General features: G+C 37.2%; 4 protein-coding genes, 1 long non-coding RNA gene and 1 pseudogene across 7 annotated transcripts; 2 read left to right on the top strand and 4 right to left on the bottom strand.

The window, feature by feature from the left end:
• Positions 1–1,110: 1,110 nt before the first annotated feature.
• LOC126784736 (uncharacterized) lies at positions 1,111–2,380 on the bottom strand. The gene is made up of 2 exons (XM_050510228.1): positions 1,821–2,380; positions 1,111–1,532 (listed from the first exon to the last, which is right to left on the bottom strand). The coding sequence occupies exons 1-2, from the start codon at positions 2,304–2,306 to the stop codon at positions 1,362–1,364; spliced, it is 657 nt and encodes a 218-aa protein (XP_050366185.1). The 5' UTR covers positions 2,307–2,380; the 3' UTR covers positions 1,111–1,361.
• Positions 2,381–2,570: 190 nt separating this feature from the next.
• Positions 2,571–12,150, bottom strand: LOC126782519 (DNA polymerase kappa). The gene is made up of 14 exons (XM_050507775.1): positions 12,028–12,150; positions 11,715–11,887; positions 11,468–11,641; positions 11,246–11,369; positions 11,055–11,155; positions 10,860–10,946; positions 10,444–10,539; positions 10,178–10,298; positions 9,930–10,058; positions 9,301–9,392; positions 9,004–9,115; positions 3,376–3,707; positions 2,901–3,232; positions 2,571–2,818 (listed from the first exon to the last, which is right to left on the bottom strand). Exons 1-14 carry the CDS (start codon positions 12,092–12,094, stop codon positions 2,704–2,706), a joined length of 2,055 nt encoding a protein of 684 aa, XP_050363732.1. The 5' UTR covers positions 12,095–12,150; the 3' UTR covers positions 2,571–2,703.
• LOC126782520 (uncharacterized) lies at positions 4,185–8,879 on the top strand. Of its 3 annotated transcripts, none has more exons than XR_007670767.1 (5): positions 4,185–4,654; positions 4,739–4,882; positions 6,822–6,883; positions 7,300–7,779; positions 8,603–8,879. It is a non-coding gene; the product is annotated as an uncharacterized LOC126782520 (long non-coding RNA). The 3 variants fall into 3 exon arrangements; XR_007670768.1 differs by lacking the exon at positions 8,603–8,879 and having other exon boundaries at positions 7,300–7,366; positions 7,462–7,917; XR_007670766.1 differs by lacking the exon at positions 8,603–8,879 and having other exon boundaries at positions 7,300–7,917.
• A 3,025-nt stretch (positions 12,151–15,175) lies between the features above and the next one.
• Positions 15,176–19,032, bottom strand: LOC126783179 (uncharacterized). Its single transcript, XM_050508600.1, has 7 exons — positions 18,726–19,032; positions 18,524–18,634; positions 16,953–17,087; positions 16,747–16,851; positions 16,022–16,191; positions 15,810–15,909; positions 15,176–15,717 (listed from the first exon to the last, which is right to left on the bottom strand). The coding sequence occupies exons 1-7, from the start codon at positions 18,999–19,001 to the stop codon at positions 15,472–15,474; spliced, it is 1,143 nt and encodes a 380-aa protein (XP_050364557.1). The 5' UTR covers positions 19,002–19,032; the 3' UTR covers positions 15,176–15,471.
• A 2,440-nt stretch (positions 19,033–21,472) lies between these two features.
• LOC126785537 (uncharacterized) lies at positions 21,473–21,583 on the top strand (annotated as a pseudogene).
• Positions 21,584–21,622: 39 nt separating this feature from the next.
• Positions 21,623–22,291, bottom strand: LOC126782263 (uncharacterized). Its single transcript, XM_050507479.1, has one exon. The coding sequence runs from the start codon at positions 22,212–22,214 to the stop codon at positions 21,882–21,884; it is 333 nt and encodes a 110-aa protein (XP_050363436.1). The 5' UTR covers positions 22,215–22,291; the 3' UTR covers positions 21,623–21,881.
• Between the last annotated feature and the right edge of the window lie 1,006 nt (positions 22,292–23,297).

Below are 23,297 nucleotides of genomic sequence, written 5' to 3'. Positions count from 1 at the left end.
CTTCCAAAGATTGGTTGATCTTCGTAATCGAGAAAGAACTCAACTTTGAGATGTGTTTACTAAATCCAATTTCAAGAATCCTACACAAACAATTCCATCTTTCAAAAAGTACGTCAAAATTAGAGAATGAGGACTCTTGGTGCCAAAGGATTTTGTAAATGCATTGCAATGTCCTCTACCTTGGAAGATTTCAACTCTTCAGGCAATTTTATTATAGCTGTAGTGTTCGATGATAGAAAGATTTTAAGTTTGTGCAGACCAAGAGACGAAAAATTGAGTGTCTTTCCCGTATTAAACCGATTTTATGATATATTATTTGCCTCTCGGACGTTATATGCTTTAGTGCTTTGGACTAAACAAATGACGGGAGTGTGGCACCCACACGCACCTTATAGTTTACATTTCATGATGCTGAGCAATTGAAATTGAAGTTGGTGTTTGACATGCACGGATACATTGATTCATTAATTTCATTTCATTCATTTTGTTCGTTGTTGTTAGAATCAACCAACAAGGAAGTTATTTTAATACATCAATTGAATGATTATGTTCCGATGACGGAAAATGCCGGTGATGAACTAAATCAACAAATCAGTGAGGAAGATATTGAAGAGAACAATGATGATGAAGGCGGTGAAGTGGTAAGTGCCAATACTAGATATCTACGTCATCGCACAAATAGGTTTGTAACATACAAGATATATCTAGAAAGCAACAATTTGATATGATGTCAATCCTTGGGTGACCAATTAGTCTTTTATGCAAACGATGGTGCCTTCTCCCCACCTGCTAGTAACATCAAAGGAACCAAAAACAATAGCATCTACTTTGCAATGAATTTGTACCGGGATGAGGACATTAATTGGTTACCTAAGACGTACATGTCTACCGAGTTTGGCATAATCAACTTAGATTGTCAAAGAATTCAGAGACCATTTAGAGGTCAGAAAACTGACATATCAAGCGAGTTGGTTCACTCCATGTTTATAGGAAAAAAATAACTTGTTCTTTACAAATGCAATTTTCTTCAATGTACTCAATAAGCATGGTATTGCATTGTAACTTGGGTATACTGAATAGTACTTATATGCTACTTTGTAATCCATTCAAGTACCCTTTGGCCTTTTGGTTTAATTATCTTGGTTTCAACCTGCTGTAAACTACAGAGCAATTGCTTCATTCTAGAATCAAATATAGACAAATTATCTATTGAAACATCAACATCTTCTCACCTAGTTAAGCTAGCCAGAAGCCAGAAGCTCCAGAAAATTGATTTCTATTCTCACACGGCATCCCCAGCAACCAAATTGATGTATTCTGGTCATCGGAAACAACTCAACAATGTAGTGTAACTAGTCAAGTCAGTGTCGAGATTTGAACCTGCTGCACCATTTTATAAGAAGTGCTTCAACTTTGGCATCCATTCTCGTCCCAACTCCTCCCCAGACCAACATGTGGGCAAGGTCTCCAAATGTTGAACCAGTTACTTCATACACAGCTTTGAATCCAATTCTTGAGTAGAACCTAACAAGCTGAAAACAAATAGCCAAGTTCAGACTCAGCAACACAATCAAAGTAATCCGTCGATCACATTTGATTATAAAGGATATCAGCAATGATATTCGAGTATTTGACCGTAATGCTAGTCATAAAACATATTCACTCACTGCACCAGCACAAAAAAACAAACTCTCAGAAACCAATCCCAGAATAAGCTTTAGCTCCAATAAACCAATCCCAACTGTAGAAAACCTATCCTCTAAGTCGGACTAGGCTCTCTGTACCGGAGAACCATAATAACCAAGCCAAAGAATAATAACCTTTTGATGGTACTTGTCAGTGTCATTGATAGCCAGCAACTCAGCTGTGTTGCAACCACAATCGTAGCCATGTCGAACTGCAACTGCTCCAATGAACAAACCAATGCCAAAGATTGATTTCTCCATTCCAATTGTCTCTCTTTGCAACCTGATTGAATCCAGGTGAAGAATTCTCCCTCTTAGCCAGACCCTTACGAATCCCTCAGCCCTTCCAAGCTCTTTATCTGTCTCCATGCTTTTGGCTGTGATTCTGAAAAAGGGTCCTAGCGTTTGAAGCTTAAGATCAAGTTTCTGGGACCTTGATGATTCCAATATCTCAGACATGGTTGGCATAGTAACTTCAATACCATCCTCCTTTTTACTATGAACAGTAATGGAGCTATTCTGGATTGATGAGTACGGTGAAGAAGCCATTTGGGTTCTATATGGGTTTCTGGGGTTTAGTATGGGAAAGTTGGAACTTGCAGCCATTGACGCTAGTTCCATTTTTCCCTTTCTTCTTATCTAGGGAAGTTGGAACACTTGAGGTACGGCTCAGGCTTCAGAAACATAAAAAAAAGGTATGCTCTTGCTGGAACACTTGAAAGAATCAAATCAAAACTAACTTGAAATCAAAGATGCAGTGTTTATGTATCCAAAAAATAAAAAGATGTAGTTTTTAGATAAGTATACGTGGCAATACCACCATCCATCCTGCTTGTGTCAATTGTGCGGCTAGATCATAACCATTTGACCTATTATAAATACGTGTTCACTATTGAAATCATTATTCACCAAATTTAGAAAACAAAAATCTGAAGTATACAGTTCATTACGAACAAATTACATTATGTTATTTACACAGATGTACAAGACAGCCGGTAACAAATATATTTTCTGGTTTTTAGAAGTTCTGACTGCTCTTAACAAAGAAGACATCAATGTGTTTTGTTCCTTTTGGAGCTGGTTTATGTTTCTTGTGTTTCCTTCTGCTCAATTCTTGATCCTTGTTGACATTTCTGAGAATACAAATATATTAGATCAAAGATTTTGATTGGAATGACCAAATACTTATAGCCCCCAGATAAAAATGTGATTTACCTTGGCCTTGGCGTGGACTTTCTCAACTCAATGCCAGATTCTTCATTCTGAAGCTTCTCAGCAAGATGAAAATCAACATGTTCTAGCCGTTCTTCAACAAAATCTGGTGGCATTTCTATTCCACATATCGAACACTTGTAGTCGTCCACCCACAAAAACCAATCTTTCTGATGGGAAGACGGAACTTGACAATCCTCAAGGATGCTAGTTACACTATTCCCTCTGTCTATGCTACTACACTCAGAGTTCCCAAAAAAGGAATCACCTGCTCTCAACAACGATGAAACTCCATTCTGTACATTGTGCTCAGTCCGTATGTCATTTAAATTCATCTGAAAATATGAAAAAGTTCCATGCAAAGCTAATTAGTTACATCGTAAGACTATAACTGCTATTATAATATTTAGATGACTAAGTGAAACCACTTGCTTCAGTAAAAGATCAATCATTAGCATGCCTTTGTCAAAATATATACCTTTTCTACACTTGCATTACTTGTAGATTCCTCAAGCTTTTCCTTTTCTACAAAAGTGTTGACCAAAGTAAACTTCAGGTCATCAAAATTTGAAGAATCATTGCCATCTAGAGGATCTTCATGATCAACTGGATATGTTTCATGGGTTCCTTTAAATAAGCAGGATTCTTCACCGTGTATCGAGTGATGATCAAAAGAGTCTGAGTCGAATGAGATTTGATCACCCATAGTTTTCCTTGAAGCATCTCCTGATAAAAGATAGTCAGTGAGAGTTTTTTGTGTAGGATCAGATGGAGCACCCTTTTCTTCAGCAAAATGAGACACCCGCAGACCTGAGATAGAATGACAACAGAGCTTTTGTTATACTCTAAGCCATAACACCGAGTTATGCACTCTTAAAATACAATATCAATCATCATATTCGATAAGGATGTTTGAAATGCAGAACGAGTGAATGTGGTGAGTGTGGTGAGGGTTAACATGAACAATTACAAATCCTCAAGTTAGATCACTTGTAGGTCACCTGAGACAACTGAGTGACGGAGAACTTGTAGAAAATTTACACTCACTTGCATGCTTATATATAAATTACTCTATCTACTAAATCGTTAAGGAAAAACACTGTTCATATCTTTCAAAATAAGAGTATGGCCCTAGCTTTTATTAAATTGCAAAGAGGCCCATGATTATTTGTGTGGAAGACCCTGCATGTTTATTTGCCTGGATATGTGTCGGCCGGGGCTGCTGTTATGTGTCTTGAAACTCCTGATCAACCCCACATGGTGTTGATGGCTTCTTCTGCACGACGGGTTGTTTGCCTGTGTAGACTATTTTTTTTCATCTTTTATCCTTCTGCGCTTTCTCTCTCTCTCGCTGTCTCTCATTCTCCTCTGCCTTTCTGCTCCGAAAATGAAATTAATAATTATGGGATATAGCTATTTTGGATCCTGGATTAGTTTAGAGTTTTAGAAAGATCGAGATTGATTGGACTGGGGACGGGTTTTGGATTCGAATTCTATTTCCATTCTCTGTGTATTTTCAGAATTGTACATAAAAGTTTTTGTGGATGTACCGGAACAATGGTTTGAAGGAATATCAAGTGTTATCCATTGAATTAGATAAAGGATTTGATTAATTTTGTTTATGGATTTTATCTGAATTTGTTTGCTTCAGTTGCTGACATTGTTTTGGGTTTTGGGTTGTGTAGTCAAGATGTTTTGTTACATTTGTAGTTGGATGCCACTGCTAATACATCTCTTCTCTTTGGTGGAACTGCCAGGTTTGTCGCGGTACAATACTGAGTTTTATTCTTCTATTTTCATTGTATGATTTCTTTGCTTTGTTTTTCCTAACTATTGTGCAGGAAATGGATTAAAGGTTTTGTTAGTGTTGCCCGGAACACCTGAATTTCAAAATTAATCTGTTACGAATCTCGCGATTCTGCCAAATTTGGCTTCTGCATATCTTCCAACTCCACGTACCGCTGAGGCACTGACAACACTCCTAGGTAATCCATGTCATTTTTTTGTCATTCTTCAAACATGAATCTCCAATTTCCAAGTTAGTCTATAAAAGCTTGATAATTGTGGTGGTCCTGTGGTATTCACTATTGCATTTACTATTGAAGAAGAATATCAGTGTAGAAGCTCAAGAGATTACACAAGTATCAATAATTAATAAAGACATGCAGTAGTTGGCTCATGATCTCATCAAAATAGTTATATATACAGAGAAAATATGCAAGAGGAGGTAAAGAAGACATGCGAGAATGATGTAATGCATATGGTATATTAAGAGGAAAAGGATTAAGTTTGTATCATTTGGAAATGTTAGTCCAGCTTCTAGACAACTAGGTTTGGTACAATTACCTTATATAGAGAAAATAATGGAATAAACCGTGGGTACCAAACTATGTATGAATGATTCTGAATAATCAAATGAGCACTGGAATTTACTCCATGTCTGTGTGGGTTATTTGTTGAATTTGTTACAGAATCCTTCTACAGTAAGGTTGTTGTAAAATCAATATACTTTCATGGCATTCATTGGAAATTGGTCCAAGATCTATTCTAGCAAAGAACATATTTTTAACCTTCAGTTTGATCTGGCCTTCAGTTTGTAAATACATTGACTTTACTGTGTAGCGGAAGTGTGCAGAAAATGTCTTTCCACTCGGAAAGGCATCACGATAGGAAAACTGGGGTGGGAATAAGTTAGGTAAGAATGGAATAATTTTCATATCAATGTGAATGGGCATCTCTCCTGTAGATTTCTTAAACTACAACCATTTTTGCTAGATTAGAACAGTCGTAGTCTGGGGTAAGATACATATCGAGTGTGGTTGCTGCAGCTAGCTTATTTCATCGTCTGAGGTTACATACATACTTACTGTGGTTGCTGCAGTATTTTTTTTTTCTTCTTTTGAGAAAGTTGCTGCAATCTGTTTCTTTGCAAAATGGAAAACAAAATTGAAATAAAATAACAAAGCTTAGTTATAGAATCAGTACACTACTCTGTGTCTCATATCTTTATACAATGATACTTGGTTTAATTTTTCAGTTCCACCTACATGAAGCTGAATCGGTTTTCATCTCACATATGCCATGTATATATACCACCTCAAGGGTTCAGCAAGTTATGGTTGTAGTTCTTGGGACAAAATTTACCTAGAGCTGTGTGGTCAACCATGTATCTATGGGATCCTACTGAACTATGTATAGGTTATCTTACTTATATATTCATATGAGCTATGATGCCACAGATAGAGATATTAAATCTATATCACATTTCAATTTAGAAAAAGCTGTGTCACCTTACATAATACCATTTATATGTTTTATGAATAGATATAGAGCTATTAAATTGATATCACCTTTCAATTCAGTCTATCAATGTCTTTTCTAATCTTTGTTTGAAGTTATTCTTGCAGAAGTACTTATTGATCTCTATTCATTTGTTGTTTTGTTATATAACTTATATTAAAAAACAAACAAAGAACTTTGTAAAACTTGATACTTGGTTTAAGTTGTCAGTGCCTCAGTATTGCTTCTTATCTCTATTGGAGTTGTTTTCATCGCGTAGCTAATTTCAACTCATGATTTTCTGTTTTGTTGCCAAGTTAATCAATATCTCTAGAATGGAGATCTTTATAGGCTGAGTTAGCCGTACTGCAAAAATATCTCTAAATAGAATGTACTTCATATGGCTGGAAATGATTGTGTTTTTTTCAAATGAGACTCTTACTCTGCGTCTTTATTCATAATGTCTGCTTTTTCTTATTAATATCATTAATAATAATTTTACTATTATTATATTTTCTTGGACAAGGCTTTGTTTGTGTACTTCAGGTTGCTGGCATTACAACCTGAAAATAGTTTATTCTTTTCAATTGTCTATTTGGAATGATGTGGAGCTAAAAGTTGGTTAATGTAGTTTTAGTTGTACAGGTATTGCGTGATCTTTTCCTGAGCTGCATTACTGTTTTTTAGAACTGGGGATAATAAATCAGGTACAATTTATAAAATAACCATGTGTGAGAAAAGTCACTTTCAGGATAATACTGTTTTTCAGAATTAATTTGGATCATTTATACAACTATGATTTATAGATATTTTCTTATGTTTAAATCAATTCATGCAAAAGGAAAAAATAACAAGAAGAAAGCACCGACTTCTGTGGGTGTACAAGAATCAAAAGAGATTACTTTGTTTGTTTTTTTGTTGTAATGTATATGGGTTATTTTATGGGAAAAAATACTTTTAAGTCTGTCCAATATTGAGCAACTGAGGTTGTTTGTAAATGTATGTATCCAAATGAATCTTGCTGTAGTTTTTATTCTGTTTAGAGAGCATTAAAAATCTTTAGTTCAGATTTTGATGAAGTCAGTGAATCGCATTTTATTGAAGTGTTGGAATTTGTGTTCAGATCTTGCTGAAACCACTGTATCACAGTTTAATCAACTGTTGAAATCTTCTGTTCCAATTTTGATGAAGTAAGTGAACCACAAATCCTGTAATATCCTTTGTTCAGATCTTCATGAAGTGAACCACAGTTTTCACAGTTAATCGAGTATTGAATGATCAGCAGGCTTTTGTTGACCCCAAGCACCTTCAAAAATCTCAGGTGACTTTTGCCTTTCCTAAGTTCATAATGGTGTCCTTTTTGCTTATAAGTGGTGTGCATAAACAATATTTGTTAAAGGGGACAAGTCTAACCTTACCTGGAATCTGGATTTGGAGGAAGATCGAACATCAAGCAAGAGAGGATAAAAAAGTGTTCTTTAGGGATTTCATTTGTTTTTTTTTAATATATGTGTTTCCTGATAACTGCTATTTTCTTTTCTAAATCAAATTCTGTGCTACCAGGGTTGACAGTGGTTTACCTTGAGAGGACTGAGACAAAAAGGTAAAGTGGTTTCTGTTATTTTAGTACTGTAACAGTGGTCAGTGCAATAGAGTTACTCTTGACATGTATTGAAGTAAGTAAATCACAGTTTAGTCAAGCGTTGATCCAGTGTTTGACATTGCACCACATTAAATTATAATCAGTGTATAATTGTATGTTGGGTTTCCAGCCCATGTGTTTTTTTCCTAAGATGGTTTCTTAGAGTATGGTGTTCCGGTAAGGATAGAGAATTCTTATTGATGATGGTTTACCTGTAGAAGGAGGAGGTTTTACAGCCTACCACTATGAGGAATAGGATTCCTATTTGGTGAGAAAACATGTTTGTCCTTATGGCTATATAAGGAGGGGTTATGCTCTAGGTTTAGGCATCGCAAAGACAAAGAGCAAAGTGTGTTCCATTCTCGGTTAGAGTGTGAGAGAGGGCAAAGAGGAGACAGATAGGAAGAGAAGAGTCCTTGTTTTCTTAGTCTTTCTTGTGTACCCATTATTAATATAGTGGAAGTGTGTTTCTGTCCGGTGGATGTAGGCAAAACTATTTGCTGAACCACCTTAAATCTGTGTTCTTGTGTTCTTTTCTTTGTGGTTGTTTCTCTTGGTTTGCTATGCTTGTTCTATTTCTCTAACTAACTTGTTGACCGATTCACTACATTGTATACTTATTTTATAATTTTGTGAGACCTTCAAAATTCTTTGAATATAATGTTATTTGCATTCCCACAAACTAAAGTTGTAGTCGGTTTATTATTATTATCTTATCTAATTAGTTGGTTACTTTATTTCAGCTCTGTGCATAGCTCATCTCATATCCTTTATACTTATGCAGGGGGAAGGAAACATGCTGACATTGGATTTCATTGTCGTTGTCGTGAGTTAAGCTTACTCATAATAGTTAAGGAAAAATAGAACTCTTTTTTTCTGTGAAGAGGAAAAAAAGAACTTGAAGAACTGAATTGTTGCTTGGAATACATGTTGTATTTACCTATTGGATCTGCTATACTGTCAGTGACGTCTCCTGGAAATTGCCCGCACAATTGCGCGGGGTTTCTACTAGTGATAATATCATAAGCATAGCAAAATGGTGACTGAACATGCACATATATGTCCGAGCCTTTCAAGATTGCAGAAGGCAAAGGTGTTTGGCAATCAAAATGGCTTGGGCGTGAATGCTAATTTTGAGCTTGCAAGAAGAAGAGACTCTGCCTAAATTTAATTCAGAATACTCACCTATAAGCCTTATAGAAACAGGAAGTTCAGCCTTGAGCAACTTTGAAGCATGTTTTAATATATCCTCATTCGAGCATATATATTTTTGAGAAGTCACAGCTCTAGTGCGAACCTATCAATTATAAACTCATTAGACTTTGCAGGGAATTGCCACATAAGAATCACACTACTGATGGCATCTACATACGAAAAGAGTCTAAGGAAAAAAAGGAACAAACTAGATCAACACATATTATATGAAGGTAGCTCTATCAATTGAATAAATATTGGAGTCAAGCATCAGAACATCAAAAGTACCTCAAAAGATGCGGTTTTGAGTTTAAGAGTCAATGTGCGCCCACAAAGGCCCTCCTTTTGCAAGTCAGTAGATAGCATCTCTGCAATCTCAGCTGCAGGCATAAAATTATTAAATAAACCCCTCTTTATGGATTAATTCCCAACAATGTCAAAGGATACATGTACAAGCTACAATCCAAATCCAAATCTTATGCTCACAATTATTCTATAATGAAGAGATTGCTACATTTGTTTGGAAATAAGGCCAATGCTACATACACTTAGCCAACAATTCATTCATTTATGTTTTCTTTCGGGAGTGAGCTCAAGTTTTGATTACTAGCAATAATTTCAAATTTAATATCCTTTTATATTCCAATTGAATATCAAAACTTTGTCACATTCAACCATAGATCTTACATAATATTCTCTGGGAAACTGGTGAAGAATAAAAAGCACAAAAGATATTTCTTAGTGAGGATAGGATTATGCATAATACATCTATTTGTGATAACTTTGTTCTCAATACTTCACTGAGATCAAAATTCCATTACAAAAAGCTAATCTCTAATTGTGGAAGGTGGAAAACAAGAGAATATGTGATGCATTATAGATAAAGTAACATATTATAGGGTCAAACGACTATATACCTAATTTGCGATAGAGAAACGATTCGTCCCCTGTGGCTGAAAAGGTCCGCTCATTACTTATACTTTTCCTCAATCTGACTTCAGGAGTATCTGTCCTCCCAATGGCAAGTCCCACAGAGAGGAAAAAATCTGTAATGGGAGGGCAGACAATGAGCGACAATAATATGATATCCAAAGGAACTAATTTGGTACTTCCAAATTGAAGCCATGAAGAGATAAGTAGGAATGAGGTATAATGAAATGACAACCTGCTGAAGAATTAGAAAATAGGGCACATATATAATTGCTCTTTTGCAGAATCTCCTCACAAGTATTTATTCCCAGAGCATCCCTTAATATGTGTTCAGTGACTTTTCCAATCCCCCCAATCTGTAACAGTGCATCACAATTATAATGTATACAGTATAACGGACTTCAACAAATACAAATGTTCTATTTTGGAGAACATAACTGTTCAAGTGATGATTTTAGTGGTAATATTTATGTTCCAATCATGTGTAAAAGTTATGTATACCTTTCGTACAGGAAGTGAGGATATAAATGTCATCACAGCCATCCGATTGCTTGGTAAAATAAACTGTCCATTCGGCTTGTTTATATCTGAGCAAACCTGAGGGATAAAATAGGAAGTTGTATCGTCTCAGTCAAATTTTGTACCGACAGTTTTAGCCCAACACTTTTCCTTGCAAACATCAAGTACCAGAAGAAATCTCCCAAAACAAGCAAAATTAGCCTATCCTTTTCATCTACGTAGATTTATTGGCCCCTATTAATGGGAACGTAAACATAAATTAAAGTCACAGAGTCATCTGGATACATGAGATAACTTTCCACACCTTTATTATCAGAAAAGTGAACTAACCAGTATACCACTTTAATACATGCTAATGCATATGAAGTCAAAATTATTCACGAATTCTCTCAGGTTACCTTAGCAAGTAGACGATTTGGTGCCACTCCAGCACTACATGTTAGACCGGTCTCTTCATAAACACCATCTCTGAGTTCTTTGGCAATCTTCAAAAAGGAAAATTTACCAAGTGAGATTTTAACACCAAACATTACAAAGGGGGCGATATGAATTCGAACAATGTGATATCACATGTTGAGGCCATATATACTCACTTCTTCCCCAGTAGTGCCTTTTTCTTTGCAAACCTCAGTAACATCAAGGTACGCTTCGTCCAAACTAGCGGCCAGGAAATTAGGATCATACTTCCGAAACACTAAGAAGAAAAGCAGGTCGCAGTTAGAAATAAGCAATTGGCATACAAATAATCAGTAAAGATCCTGAATTTAAGAACCCAAAAACCTACCTTTTCTAGTTAAATCACTATAATGAGTGTACTTCTTGAAATCCGTCGGAACAAAAATCAACTCTGGACATAATTTCCGAGCAATGAAGCCAGGCATTGCAGCTCGAACCCCAAATCTCCGGGCCTGCAACGCGACCAGACCGCATTCATAAGGTGAACACAAGCACAACACTTCCCAATATAATACGAAATCCAATTCTAACGCCACAAAGGTACTTGTACCTCATAATTAGCAGTTGAGATCATAGACATACCCCCAACAGCCATCGGCTTTCCCTTCAACGAAGGATCACTCAAAGTCTCCACAGATGCATAGAAAGCATCCATATCCACATGTATCCAAACCCTCGACAGGTCACGCATTGCTTCTAACTCCACAATTCTCCTATCAGCAACCTACAAACACACCAATTCTCACCATTAAAACAACCCAAGTGTCCCCAATCGGCCAGCATTGAATCCAATGTACCTTCTGATAGTGAGCCAAATCTGTGGCGGCAAGCTTCGCGCACCGAGCACGCATGTTCTCTATCTTCTCCTTGATAAAAGCCTCCTTCTTCTCCTCGTTCTTAAAGTACTGTGATCCTTTACTCATCTCATACACTACTCTCTGAACCTTGTCCTTATCCACGCCTTCCATGCCTAGACAATTCGGATTTCAACACAACAAGGCTCGATTACTGATCAATCAGATATTGTGATCGAATTGGATTCAGAACCCTAGTTTTTGGAGAGACAGAGTCAACTTTTGAGAAAGTGGACCCAGAGGTTGGAATACGTACCGGCTTTGGCATTGGTGTAGACGGTGTTGTAGGACTGCCACGGCCGGGCGGCTTCTGAAGTGGCCATGTAGAATCTTTTTCGCTCCAAAAAAACTCAAGTTGGGAAGAAGAAGAAGAAGAAGAAGAAGAAGAAGAAGAAGAAGAGGGAAATGCGAGTAATGAGTGGAAAATGGGGTTATAAGTTGAATTTAGAAATGGGCCGACGCAAGGACATATCTATTCCATTCCGGCCATTTTCTCTAAACCCCCAACTGTTTTGACAAGCTGCAGGGAGTTTGGTTTTGCGTCATTGAGTTTGGGGTTTTGTTTTTTGAATTGGGTTTTGGTTGCGTAGACAAGTCTTCATGTGAGATTCAAGCAAGATCTGGTTAGTGGATATTTTACATAAGGGCTCCTCAACGGCCCGGGCCGCTCATGAGTGGTGGACCAAGGCCGGTCCGGGACTTAATACATTTAAATAAGTGACGAGGCGGATCGGGTCGGGTAATTTTACAAATATGAATATCAAAACAGTGCCACCTAAAGCGGGCCAGGTCGGGCCTTGCGGGTTTTTACGGACCGGACTTTGCGGGATAGTATTAGAAAGAAAAAACATAATATTTTTATTTAAAGATTTAGAACAATATATAAACATTTTTTAAAAATCACAAATAAATTCTAGTTTCGAAATATTGTCGATCGACACCAGTAGATGTGATCGATATATATATTTAGGAAACCTGTAAAAATTTCGTCAGTTTTGAACATGGTTTGACCGTCCGTACCTACGGTCAACCAAAAAATATGTGTTTTGACATAGTAAAACCTCATTGACCATGGTTTGCCAAATGGGTTTCCTGGCTGCGACCACGCACGATTGGTGACAAAAAATAGGTGATTTCAAGAATGTAAACAGCTTTCGGCATTCGCATCTTGGTAATAGATCCTCCCTTAGGGCATATTATTGGTGTTTTTGGTTTACCGGAAATTCCGACAGTCAAACGAGATCCAAATTTGATGAAATTTTAAAATGGTCACTAAATATATATATATATATATATATATATATTGACCACATTGGATGGTTTCGATCGATTCTGAGAAGTTTCTTTCATATAATTGTTTCATAATACGATAGTTTTATTATAAACCTAATATAAAGTTTATGATACATTAGTGGACACTTAGGCGATCAACAACTCCAGTTCAAAATATGGTCGATCGACACTAGCATATGTGATCGGTATATATATTTAGGGATCCCGTAAAAGTTTCGTCCGTTTTGGACATAGTTTGACTGTTTATACCTACGGTGAACAAAAAAGATGCATTTTGATATATTAAAACCTACATTGACCGGGACTTTGCCAAATGGGTTTTCTCGGTGCGACCACGCACGATTGGTGACAAAAATTAGATAATTTTAAATATGTAAACGGCTTTTCGGTGTTCGCATCTTGGTAATAGGTCTTTGCTTATGGCATATTAGTTGTGTTTTTGGTTTACCAAAAATTTCGACGGTAAAACGAGATCCGAATTGGATGAAATTTTTACAAGGTCACTAAATATATATACCGATCACATTGGCTGGTGTTAATTGATCCCGAGAAGTTTCCTTCATATAGTCACTTCATAATGTGATAGTTTTATTTTAAACCTAATATAAAAGTTATGATACATTAATAGACACTTAAGCGATACTCCAGTTCGAAATATAATCGATCGATACCAACATACGTGCAATCATTAGATTTCCTTGTTGTGGATTCTATGTCAAAACCCCCTCTGGATAGTAATAGTCATGTTGATATGTTCATACTGTATTTCAACCAGTTATGATATTATTGATTTCCTACTTGCTAACCAAGATGCATGCTTTGCTATATCCGTTTCCTTTACTTCTTCCTTTACTTTTAGTGCAAAATGGGCTATTACTTATATTTCTGTCTAATTGAAACTGCAGGTTTTACTGGGATTGATGATCCGTATGAGTCACCACTGAATTGTGAGGTGCATTTCATCCCGAGACAAACAAATATAATTCGCGAAGGCTTAACATGAACATGTGTGGACAACTACATGGCAATGGCCCTGTAATAGTGTTGTGATGTCTCAACAACGATTGGTAGCAAAAATTACAGCTGCCAACTTTATTAATTTATTTATTTGTTTTATCCTGTGCCATTTTCTCATGAGTCTAATTCGCACTTTTGTTTGCAACATAAAATACTGGACATTTTGTGTATAATTAGCATAATTTGGATTTTTAAAGCATTTATATCGTTTACCATGGATGGTGGCAGCCCATTTTGAGGGTTTCTACTCCTTATACGGTTGTCAATTCGGAGCGGGTATGATATCAAATGAAAGAGGAAAAAAAAAATTTCCAACGGTATCAACCACACTCAAATCCATCGCCGGATGACAAGCTATGACCGGAATAAAAAAAATAATGAAAAATAAGAAGAAAATAGTAAGAAATGGCAAAACAGTCGGCAACATATTTAAAAAGTAATTTTTTTCTAATTTTATTTGAAACTTGTTGACCTTTTTGTAATTTTCAATTAAATATGAAAACTAATTTTTAATTGGATTATCTTATTTGACTTTTTTATAATTTAAGATTTAATTTAATACTAAATAATAACTTACCCTTTCAAAAAAAGTGGTAGCTGACTTTTAATCTTCTTTCTGCATTGGAATTTGATTAACGTCCGTTTAATAAATCAATTGCCTCATCACCCATATCTACTGGTGCCCACTCTTAGTGGTGGGCAGAATACACTCGGATCTTAAGATATTGTTTTAATAATGTTGCCTATGTTTGAATTGGGATTCCCTCGGTCTCTTTGAATTTAGATGTATACTGAGTGTTTTGATGAAATGCCTAATAAAGTGAGTCTCGTAGAATTGACATGCATGTAGGGGTTTGATGAAATGCCTAATATACTGTTGCTTTCCATTCATAGTTAATAGTCGAGTCTTTTGCCGACTAGAGATAAGATGCTGCAAATATAGGGTGAATCGTCAATTCTGATTGCGTTTCTGATTAGGAAAAACTAGTTGGATAACATATCGGAAACTAGAAAACCGACCATGGGCCATGGATACTCCAGCGTCTTCAAAGGAAATATTACCCAAAATTTCCGCAAGTACTGAAAGGGAGAAGAAAGAGAAAACATGTTTCTTTTGCTCATAACGTATCCGTGTTTGACATTAATCAAAAGTTCAAAACTATTACTAACTTAAGCTTCTGCTACTTATACAATGTCTAAATCCACAAAAGTCAGAGCTCGAGGGCGGAAATGACAAAACCCAATGAAGAATTCAAATTGATGGGAAAATAATTTTACAATAGAGATGTTGCTGCAGCTAACAAAATTCATGGAATTAATTACAAATTTCCTGTGGAATGATCATGGTCGGCAGAGCAGTGCTGGGATTATATATCCGTGAGGACGAGATCTATCTGACCTGAAGATCTTCTATATCAGTTAGAGGAACTGCATTATCACTCGACCTCTTATTTGGTAAGTTCACAACCAACTGACCACATGCTCCACTTATATCCTGACCCATTTCCTTGCGAACCGTTGTTCGGATACCATATGTACCTCTTAGAATCTTCTGAAAAACAGATACTTTATCTTCAGCAGTGGTTTTGAATTTGCTCAGACTACCAATTGGGTTAAAAGGTATTAAATTAATAACCTGTTTGACAGAAAACAACAGATGGATGAGGCTATTTTGATATGGAATCTAACGATAGATGCGACATAACATAAGAAAGGGATATAACTCACCACTTGAAATGTATCTAGCAATTTTCCAAGCTGGTGTGCGTGTTCCTCTTCATCGTTCACTCCGTCAAGCATTATGTATTCAATGAAAATTTTCTGCTGACTAAAGATTAAAGGAAAGTGGTAAGATTCTCTATGCATATAATAAGGATAGCAAAGGTGTAGCTGTAAAGAAAGCGAAGTCCACAAAAACATGAGGTGAACTAGAAGTTTGCCTATTCTTTTGATATTGTTGCAGTGAATCCATAAGCTTTACTAAGGGAAACGCCCGAGCTGCAGGCATTATCTGACAACGAATTTCTTGAACAGGTGCATGTAGTGAAACTGCTAAATTCAGTCCAGGGAGATCATTATAAAACTTGTTGATAGCGTGAATAATACCAACCTACAAAAGATTAGATACAAAAGTGATACAACAGTTGGACAATACTCGTGAATCACTTTATTAAGACTAGAGTGACTCGAATTCATCCAACTTCATCTGAAGACTCAATCTGGAGTGCATACTAAGATATTATTCATGTTGTCATACAGGATAGGAAAATTAGGGGAAATGGGCCGGGAAGGTATCAAGATCATATATGTATGAAGCAACCAATTCATTTTAGGATCAAAAGTAATAGTTCTGTGTTCCTACATTATGTCCCATTTTATGACGGGTATACTATTGGTCAACAAACTCTTAAAAAAATACAATTACACAACTTTTCATTATGGAGGAAATCTCATTTTTCATGGACACTAACACAAGATTATGATATTACGATAACACTGAACTTGAATGCGCCTATCATCATTGTCATATTCTTCAACTAACTACTTCATATAAGGGTTCTCCTCATTAAAAGGTCATTTGTGTGATAGTTTACTCATCAAACCACTGAATTCTTGTTCACAAAAAGCAAAAAAAAAATTGATAACCATACTTTGTGATACCTACCGTTGACACTGTAATTCTTCTTGGCGACAGCTGAAATGGTAACCCAGTCATGACACGAATTGCCTCCACTAATGCGTTATAGTTATTCAACGGCTCCCCCATTCCCTGCAAAACACCCAAACAAAATCAAAATGTTGAAATCTCCACTTATATTCATACAATCTAGAAACCAACAAGTAAAAACCAGCTCAGGAAACACCAATTACCATGAAAACAACATTGCGTATAGGCGAAATCCGAGAAGCATGAACCAATTGCTCCACAATTTCCCCAGAAGTCAAATTGCTCTTAAACCCCATACTCCCAGTTGCGCAGAACGTGCAGCCCATTTTACAACCAACCTATTCACATCACCACAAAACCGTTCAAAACCAAAAAAAATCCAATTTCATCACTGCCTGTCCACTACATGTTCAACTACAAGTTTTCCATATTTATTGAAATAAAGAAATATCCAGCTACTTTAGTGCCTTTTATCTATGAATAATTCTGGCAGACACTCAAACAACCAAGGAAGCACATTCAAAGAATGCACAGATGTAGAAGCTATAGCTTAATTTTCCATATCTTATGTGATAACTAGAGGAAATGGATCAGATCCCATCTTGGTACACTTTGGAAGGTTATGTAACATGACAACCAACTATATGCAGGTGAAGCTAAAACCACACCATACTTTATGAAGCTAAAGACCTAGGATCTGAATTTACCGAGGTTTAGCTTGCAGAAAACAAACAAAAAAACTAACTCTTCAAGAAAAACATTCAACATAGCTATTTCAGAGAGAAGGGGAAACTTACCTGAAGATTATTGGCGTGCAGGTTCAGAAAGATGAAGGAGTTGTTTAAGCAAAGGAGGGAAGATGTCTAAGCAATAAGATTTGAGTGCTTAGAGAATGAGACCTAGGAGAAGCTTCAATAAAACAGAGGTCCACATGTGAACGATAGCTTCGCTCTCTCATCACATTTATATTGTTCCATTTTTGTTTAAAAGGGACTAATCGACTCACTAGTTTTGTGTTTCGCTTCCACAGAATTAGAGCCAGCAAGTTTTGCATTTTCCCTAAATAAGTGCATTTCTTCTGTTCATCCAGAGAGGCAACAAGAGCTCTTCTCCTTACTCAACAAGGCAACTCAAGATGCAAAGCATCATATCCTAAAGCTTTATAGCTAATTACCGTCACTATGCCTTCACTACCACCAATACTCCAACTAATTACTCCCCCAACTTCTCAACCCTTTATACGAAATCACTTGAAAAATTCCAATATTTTGTTTCCCAAAAATATTACTTGTATATTCAAATGCTCGATATCTTTTTATATCACCATGAACTAATATGCATTGTCATTGATCAATCATCAAGATGCCTAGCAAGAGCTGGAAATAGTTGATATTCTTTGCAGGTGGCGCAATAACAGAAATTTCAAAGTTAAGGTCCGTAAGTGGCCGAGGACCAAATTTTTTAAGAGGAAAAAAAACACAAGAAAAACCTCAATGTCACAAGAATTCATAGCTGCGCAAACTAGTGCAAGTCATCATGAACAGAAGCAGGACATAATTGAAGGTAAGAAATTGCAGCAACTCGATGAATCAACCATAGAACTTTAACTCCCAAGGTAAAACAAAAAAGCAAAAAAAGGAACATGCCTGAACTTACATTGATGGCATATCTACAATCATCTAAATGCAACTTCAGCCATAACACACCCAGCCAATTAACCTATCTACCAACTAATCAACACAAACAACTTCAGCCCAAATAAACTAGATTATACCTGAGATGAAACACATAATGTGGACCTTGCGCCGCCGTGGTGGGACTTGCCATTGTGCTTCCCCAAGCTGCTATCGTACCTCATGATCACCGCCTCCACAAGCGCCCCATTCTAATTGAAACAAAATCAAAACAAACAATATTATTACACACGTTTCCACTGACGAATTTCGTCGAACATGTTGTGTGCGTGAGCAATATACCTGAAGCTTGATAAGTAGCTTGGTGGTGAGGTGGTCGGAAGAGTCGGTGGCGGAGTGGACGGAGGAGGTTAGGGTTTTGAACTTGGAGGTTAGGAGAGGGTACGCGGCGGAGGGCAGGGAGGGGATTTGGTCGAGTTCCGCGGAGGGGTTTTGGATCACGTGCTTCCATATGTAGGGCATGAAGCTGGGCTTGATGCCCGAAGCTTCCAGCGAGGACTTGAGCTCTCCGGCGTCGAAGATCGACCGGAACGGCGTCGTTTTGCGAGTGGTTTGCATCGTTTTGAGGGTTTTGGGTTGCGGTGACCGGGGAAAGAGGGAACGACGTCGTAATTGAATTGAAGATAAGATATATGGTTCTTGAGTTTTTTTTTTTTTTTTTAGTTTTAAATTTAGTTTATGGGCCCTAACTCCCTATAGGTTTTACAATTTTTCGTATTTTTTGTCTATAAAATTAAACTTTTTTTATTGTTAGTCTCTTCAAATCAAAATTTACTTGTAGATATTTGAGTTTGTGATTCGTGAGTTGATCGAGCAACCAATTAGAGGTCATGAAAACGTTGATTTGATAGATGATTAAAAGATAGTCATGATCTGATCAACGTAACAACATATACTATCTGTATATTTGTAGAGTCACCTATATTAACGAAAGCTTAAATACAAATCCTGCTAATTAACAATCAATTTGAGTTTGTGATTGACCCAAAAAAGAAAATTCAGTCAACTTCTACAAGAATTGATGATGGAAACAATATACAGAATTCTCGTGGTAGCACTTCTACATCATCATTAATTAATTTGATCAAATTTCATCAAACACCTGGATCTTTTCTGATCACCACAATTATAGGTTTCATGCATAAGGTTGAAACTTATCTTTCGAGCGCCTTGACACATAAGGAACCACCGTCTCCTTCATCGTAGCTACTCGAATAATTAAACTCAACGGCGGATTGCCAGTTGAGTGAGTCCGCGGTAACCAGTGGTTGGAACTCGTATCCTTTTTGACGACGAGAGAAGCCCTCTAAGCTGGTCATCAGCTCATGGCCACTAAGGAAGACATTGTAGCTGCCTATGGCATTGCTCTCCAAATTGCGTCTGTATTTGTGTTTGGATCTTCGTTTCTTGATGGCATGGTATAGAAAGGGAATCAACCCCTCCATACCTTGCCTTAGTTAATTTGACCAAGGCTCATATTGAAATCACTTGGGTATATATTATTGGTTTTTAATTCATGTACTATTTTCGGTTAGTGGTTCTATTTTTAGAGGGGCTAGTTAGCTTACTTAGCTAGCAGGAATTCTGGCCGTTGAGGGAAGCTCTCGCTTCCAATTCTAATGCTCGTAAATTGTTATACGTATGGAAGTTACAACAACTATTTTCTATATGTAGTTCATGTTACACAATAAAAAGAATAAGATCCAGAACGTACAACGGTATATATGTTGTTTTCTTTCTTCATGTATGAAGTCGATCTGTAATTTCCTTCTTCTTTTTTTAAAGCTTCTTACTTCTCGCTTTTGAGTCGTCGAGTTGGTCTCGTCGAGGAGTGGTGCTGGCGCCGATTGAGGTGTGTGAAGGGGAGAGGAGGCACTGATGGTTTGGCTGGGTTCTATCCTTGCCCAGATCGGATCTTGGCGAGTTTCGTTGTGTGATTTTGATTCATGGTGTGCAGTGTTGGCGGGGGTGGTTTTGGATGGTGGTTCAATGGTGGTAGTCGACATTGGTGTTGGGTTGTGGTCTCTGTAGGCTGAAGGCGGTGGCGGCGATTCGGAGGCAGCTTTTTGGGTGGTTGAGCGCCGGAGATCTATGGTGGTGGGCTTGGGCTCTTTGGGCCTGGGTTGGGTCAAGTAGGAGTTGTGTGGTGGGTTTGAGTATGGGGCCTAGGTCAGGTTTTTACTTTTTTAGGTTTTAGTTAGGTTTTGTCGTCCCTGCTCTGGAGCGTGGATTTGGTTTTAGGTAGGTTTTGGTCGTGTCGTTGAGTGTACATGTTTATGGTGCATGTCATATTTATGGATTATTTAAATGTCGGTTCTTTTATGGTGTCAATGTATTGGGGAGGTTTGTCTCTGCAAATATGCCGGAGGTTTTGGTATGTGATACTATTAGAGCGGTTCTCTTCTTGAGATTGGCAGCAAATAGGTTATCGGCTACTTCTGGAGTTAGACTTCTTTTGATTCGGAATTGGGCCTTCTTGGCTTATGTCTATTGCGTTTGCGATAGTCTTATGACTAGTAGTCTTGGTGTAATTGTATATTTTTTTGGTGAAATACAATTTGCTTTTTCTAAAAAAAAAAGCTTTTTACTTCTATGATTACTTAATTATGTTTTGTGCTCTTAATTAGTGTTGTCTTAGGCTTTTCATATCACTTTTTGCCTTCTAAAGTTATTACATTTTGTTACTTAAGAAAATCATGTGCTCGAGTATTGACCTAATTTGGATAATGTTATTATCGTGTTTAGTACATGATGATCAAACTATTGACACTAATCTCACATCGCATTTGATGAGTTTTGTTAATTAATAATAATCTAACATGTTTTGTCATTCGTATCACACGTAGTACTATGGATCGATATTCGATATTTGACGTGCTTAACCCAAGTACAAAGTGAAGAAAGGTAGAAAAACAGGTTACAAGTATCAAATTATAAATAGGCTTACTAAACCGTTGAATTAATTTATTAAAGTAAAAACAACACACAATGTTTCGTCAATGTAACATACAAAAAGTGATTAAGTAATTAGTATTACCGTTGTAATACTCTAAACCATAAAATTGGGACGACAGAGAGAAGATTAGCACAGTCATTGCGCAAGGATGACATACAACTCTAGACCAATCCATAAAATTCAAGTGAATGTATCAAATGGTAGACACTAAACACAATCCGTATCATGATCTAAAATTGATTATTAGTTTATTACTGTTCAATTTCTTTAAAAGGTTCGGACCACCGACATTTGTTCGGATCCACCGACATTTTACAAAAACAAAAACAGATCATACACTACGTACAATACAACTTGAAGAAGAAATGAACTTCTACTGGCAACCCCATATTATCATTGATCATGATGAAGCTCCACCTTTGAACCCATTCTTCCTGCCTTGAACTAAAAAACAAATCAATGAAATCTCAACAGCTTACAATTCACTTGTATTTCCTGCTAGCTGCTCGGTAAGGGTAGAAACCCTTCTTTGATCCACCGGGTAAGGAAGCCCCACCGGCAGAAGCACCACCTTCTTCCTTGTAGCTCCGGGAATGAGCAAACTCAAGCTCCGATTGCTGCTGGAACAAGTCAGCAGCGGCCGGAGCTGGGAATTCAGATCGTGTCCGGCGATGAGATGAACCCTCTAAGGAGTCATTACCAGTGGCGAGGAGCTGGTAGCTTCGGTTGGAGTTGCTCCCGGAAAATGACCTAAACTTGTGCTGAGGCCTTTGCTTCTTGATGGCGTGGAGAAAATAAGGAATCAAACCCTCCATACTCTTTTCTTTGAACTTTGAACTTTGAACTCTGAACTTTTGTCTTGTAGAAAATTATTGAGCTCTGGATATCAATGTGAGACACAAAGTCGTGCAGCAGCAAATACTTATATACTATAGTAGCTGAGCTGCTCCAGCCATATCTAAAGACTAAAGGGACGTGAGGAGGAAACAAAGGCAGGCAGGTAATGCATGGAGTGACGATTAGACCCTTTGAATAGTATGAAGAATTGGGTGTATGATGGGGACATGAATGTAATCCTTTTGGGTTTTTGGGTCTACTTGCTTGACAATAATGCGAAAGCGTGTCGTAGCACAATACCCTTGGTTGAGATTGAGATGGCTTGAGGGTTTTGACTGGTTGATGCCAATGTTGGTTGATGCCAATGTGCGTCAATGTTTATTAAAATTTCAAAGGCACTAGCAGATATAATATAGGCCTCTTAATTTGACTTAGAGAAGGAGGAGTGGTTGTTCTGAGAGAGTAGTGTTCAGTATTGGGTACTAGGGAATATGATCTCGTGCTTAAATGGTATTAAAATGGTCGGATATGGTTTCCTATGAAATTTGAGGTACTAATGGTCCTGAAATCCTTAGCATTTTGTAGCATATAATTGCATGGCATGGCAAGTTGTAACGTAGGTGGTTCGTAATTGAAGGTGATTGTAAACGAAGAGCTGTCTTGGGCCAAAATGGTACGTAGCGTTCTAACTTCTGTATTGGATGACTGGCGATTTGTAGTAACTTTTTTGGGGAAAATGAAGATAGAAGTGCATAAATACTCTCTACCTTTCCCTTTAATTTTAAGCGATTTGTAGAGACAACTTATAGAACAGGTACATCATGTTCAAGTAAAGTCGTCCATGGAGTTAGAGTTGCAATGTATATATAAAGCCTACGCATGCATGACGATATGGGATATTGCGTAGTAACCATATAGTTTAGGTCCCTTAATTTTCTATAGACTGCTTGGAACCTATGTAGCATGGACACGAGTGTCCGTATTGGACACGATTCGATACGTAGACACGGCATATAGATTTTTTTTTTGACACGGACACGTGGTGGACACGTCAATTAAAA

Source organism: Argentina anserina, chromosome 2 (genome assembly GCF_933775445.1).
Source record: "Argentina anserina chromosome 2, drPotAnse1.1, whole genome shotgun sequence".
NCBI lineage: Eukaryota > Viridiplantae > Streptophyta > Magnoliopsida > Rosales > Rosaceae > Argentina > Argentina anserina.
Note: the sequence above shows the minus strand (reverse complement) of the source record. Positions and strands in the feature narration are given on the sequence as shown.